The 3,481-nt window shown below is 42.6% G+C and overlaps 1 protein-coding gene across 1 annotated transcript; it reads left to right on the top strand.

Moving 5' to 3' along the window:
• Positions 1 to 7: 7 nt before the first annotated feature.
• Positions 8 to 1,275, top strand: LOC122191641 (UDP-glucuronosyltransferase 1A1-like). The gene has a single exon (XM_042891981.1). The coding sequence runs from the start codon at positions 388 to 390 to the stop codon at positions 1,258 to 1,260; it is 873 nt and encodes a 290-aa protein (XP_042747915.1). The 5' UTR covers positions 8 to 387; the 3' UTR covers positions 1,261 to 1,275.
• The last annotated feature ends 2,206 nt before the right edge of the window (positions 1,276 to 3,481 follow it).

The following is a 3,481-nucleotide window of genomic DNA, read 5'->3' on the forward strand; positions in this document are numbered from 1 at the left end:
CTCCCAGTGTAACCAGAGGCAAGAAGAGTGAATAGGAGAGATGGGGGGGTCTGCACTGATGGGCTGCTGATGCTAAGAAGGTCATCAGTCTGTGGTACTGGTATGGAAAGGAGATGGGTGAGGCACTGAATTGTAGTCGCAGTATGGGAGAGCCAAGTTTATGACAGCAGTCACACCTTTCTCGTGCTTGTGCAAACCTGCTTTTGAAGTCCAAAACCATTTCAACATTTTATAATCATCAATCTCCTGACATGAATCCAGTTGCGTGCAAACTGCTAAACACGTGAAACAGTAAATCAAAAGGGCAAAAGTGTCATTGCCAAGTGCTATATTTGAGTAGGTGGATTGAAGCCTCAAAAGCTTTCAAACCACCCAACTCGCTCTTGCATGGATTTCTTTCCACCTTACAACATGCTGATGGCAATGCTTCTCCCCTTCTTGTGCTGCTTGAGTACTGCTGCTGCTGGGAAGTTGCTGGTGGTCCCGATGGACGGCAGTCACTGGCTCAGTATGAAGGAAGTGCTGACTGTACTGAGCAGAAAAGGGCATGAAATAGTTGTTGTAGCACCAGACAGCAATATCCTCATAGATTCTTCAGGGACTTTCACGACGAAGACGTATCCTGTACCATACAAGAAGGAAGAGATAGAAGAGCTTTTGCATACTTTTGTCATGAACGGTTTCAATGAACGGCCTTTTCTTACCAGATTTTTGGATACTTGGGAACATTTTAGAAAGTCTTCTGCTATATTTCAAGCTGCCTGCAGTTCCTTACTGTACAAAAAAGAGCTGATGAAATTTCTGGAAGAAAGCAAATTTGATGCAGTCTTTACAGATCCTCTGACACCCTGTGGACAAATAGTTGCTCTGCATTTGTCTATTCCTAGTGTTTTCTTCTTGCGGGGTGTTCCATGTTCTATAGACACTTATGCTGCCCAGAGCCCAAGCCCACTGTCCTATGTCCCACGATGGTTCTCATTCAGTACAGATCATATGACATTTCCTCAGAGAGTGAAGAACGTACTGATAGGCATTTCAGAGTATTTTACCTGCAGCATTATCTTTTCACAATTTGAAAGACTGGCCTCAGACTTTCTCCAAAAGCCTATGACATTGACACAGCTTCTAAGTCACGGATCTATTTGGCTGAAGAGAACTGACTTTGCCTTTGACTATCCCACGCCTGTGATGCCCAGTATGGTTTTCATTGGAGGCATAAACTGTGGAAGGAAGAAGCTGTTACGTCAGGTTAGTGAGTGACTGGGAAATGTTCTGGCAGTCATATGCTTGCATGGTCTGTGCCAGATCTAAAGGCATTTGATATAGACATTACTTACCTACAGGTGGTATTTAGAGTAACTGTTTCTGTATCACAATGCATGTGAGTAACAGTAGTGTCATTGACCAGCAGAAAGCATGATTCCATCTTCTTTCCGACCTGCCCAGCACAGGGATTTTGTTCTCTAAGGAATGCTATGCTATATTTAATTCCAGCTGGTCAGGTACACAAACTTCACCTGGTCCAGGAATTAATGCATAAAAGTGCAGGTGGATTTAACAGTTCTTCCAAAAATTCTTTGCCCCATGAGACAATAGTGTATTTCTTCAAGAGCACTAGCTGTTTATCCAGTCAGAAAAGTAACTCACTGGGTTAAGTGCAATAGCATTATTTGCTCTTTTCTGTAACAGTGGTGTTGTGCTTGGTTTGAGTTGAAAGGCTAATTATTATGGGGAAAGTTACAGTCTAGCAACAGTTTCCATCACAAAAACTAGGCAGCTGCATGCTCAGCTGTCCTTTTATAAGACATCCAGTTCAGATAGAAAATGTTTTCCTGTAAATATTGTGGGGTCTTTAATGCTGATTACCTCTTGCATGTGTGTGATGCATGTTGACTTTCTGGTGTTCACGATGTACTACATTAGCTTCATGATGTACTACATTAGCTTGTAGCTACATGTGATGTGTCTCAGCTTCTTGCTTGCTTGTGATAAGTACAACAGTCTCATGCTGTGAAGGCAGCCATTAAGTAGAAAAGGATAGATGGGAGGAGATAGCACTCCTCAGCAGCTGGTGAATCTCCAGTTAATGGCATCCAGCAGTTCCAGCAGCAAATCACGTTGTTTCTTGAAAGAGATAAAAGTTTTGTCCTATGCAAATGCCCCTTACAAAGAAACAGGCATTTCTCTGTTCTTCCCTTGAACGTTTTTCACTTCTCTGTGTCATACATACTGTATGTATTCCTCCTGCCTGTCAGCTCTTCTATTCTTCCTGTAAATGCATATGCCTTTGTGATTATGAATTAAGGATGCTTTATAGTAAAACAGATTTGCATTTTACAAGCTTGCACACCTTCCCTAGATCCAACCTTATCTGCCCTCAGGCTGTGCTTAATTCCTCCCATTACTTTACCTGACGCTGCCCATTGTTAGTACTGTTTACTTCAGCTGAGCAGCTATTGCTCAGGTCTTGCTTACTCACAGAAATGTCTTTCAAATTACAATAAACCCTCTCCATGGCCACTTCTATTGGGGTAGTACTTTTTTTTCCCTGTTCTGTTCATCTGTCCTGTTTAAAGGCTGCTTCAGGGGCAAAACCAGACAGACCCTCCGGGAAAGCAACGGGACCAGTTTGCCTGCACGCAGTTCCACTTTAAATTTCGACTCTCCTCTAAAACCAGAGCTCACTTTCACCCTTATCTTGCAAGGGTTTCTCTGCAGAGAAAGTCTTATACTTCCACAGCATGGTTTCCTTATTTTCTTATACATGTACATAGTTTTTTTTTTCAGTGAATGATTTGTTACACAGCATTATTAGTGCAGTACTTGCTGAAAAAAATGTTATTCCCTGCAGTCCCACTATTCATTCAGTGCAAATGGATGGGCATTATCCAGTTTAGCTATGAATCAGATGACTGCTAGAGAGTTTGGCTGAACTTTAAAACCTCCAGTTTGTCCATATCAGTGATTATACGTTCACCACAAAGCAAATAAGCCTAAAGGTCATCACAAAAAACACAGCTCAGTTAGCTTAAAAGCCCAGAGGTGCCTGTGTTCATTAGAACACCACTTCCACATTTCTGCAGGAATGGCCCTGCTGCTTCCTTCTCATCCACAAGTCTCAGTGTCGCTGCTTCTGCTGCTGTCCGTGCTCAGCTTGGCTGCAGGTGGGAAGCTGCTGGTGGTGCCTGTAGGTGGGAGCCATTGGCTCAGCATGCGGGAACTGTTAGTTGAACTCAGGCAGAAAGGACATGAAATAGTCATCGTTTCACCTGAATTCAATCTCCATGTAAAGCCATCAGACAATTTTACAATGAAGCTCTACCAAGTCCCCGTACCAGAGGAAGAGACAAACAGAGTTTTACAAGCATTTTTAAAGGAGGCATTTGAAGAAGGATCATTCCTGGAAAGATTTCATGCAGTACGAGAAAGATTGAGAACACTCTTTGATTTAGGCTTCATAACCTGTAAAGAGTTATTGAAC

The sequence above is a fragment of the Lagopus leucura genome, unplaced genomic scaffold (genome assembly GCF_019238085.1).
Source record: "Lagopus leucura isolate 7727_CA_CO unplaced genomic scaffold, USGS_WTPT01 34213-0_obj-0_obj, whole genome shotgun sequence".
NCBI classification, from domain to species: Eukaryota; Metazoa; Chordata; class Aves; order Galliformes; family Phasianidae; genus Lagopus; species Lagopus leucura.

Excerpts from the sequence above, each read along its gene's own strand:
- LOC122191641 (XM_042891981.1), top strand. The coding sequence starts at position 388 with ATGGATTTCTTTCCACCTTACAACATGCTGATGGCAATGCTTCTCCCC.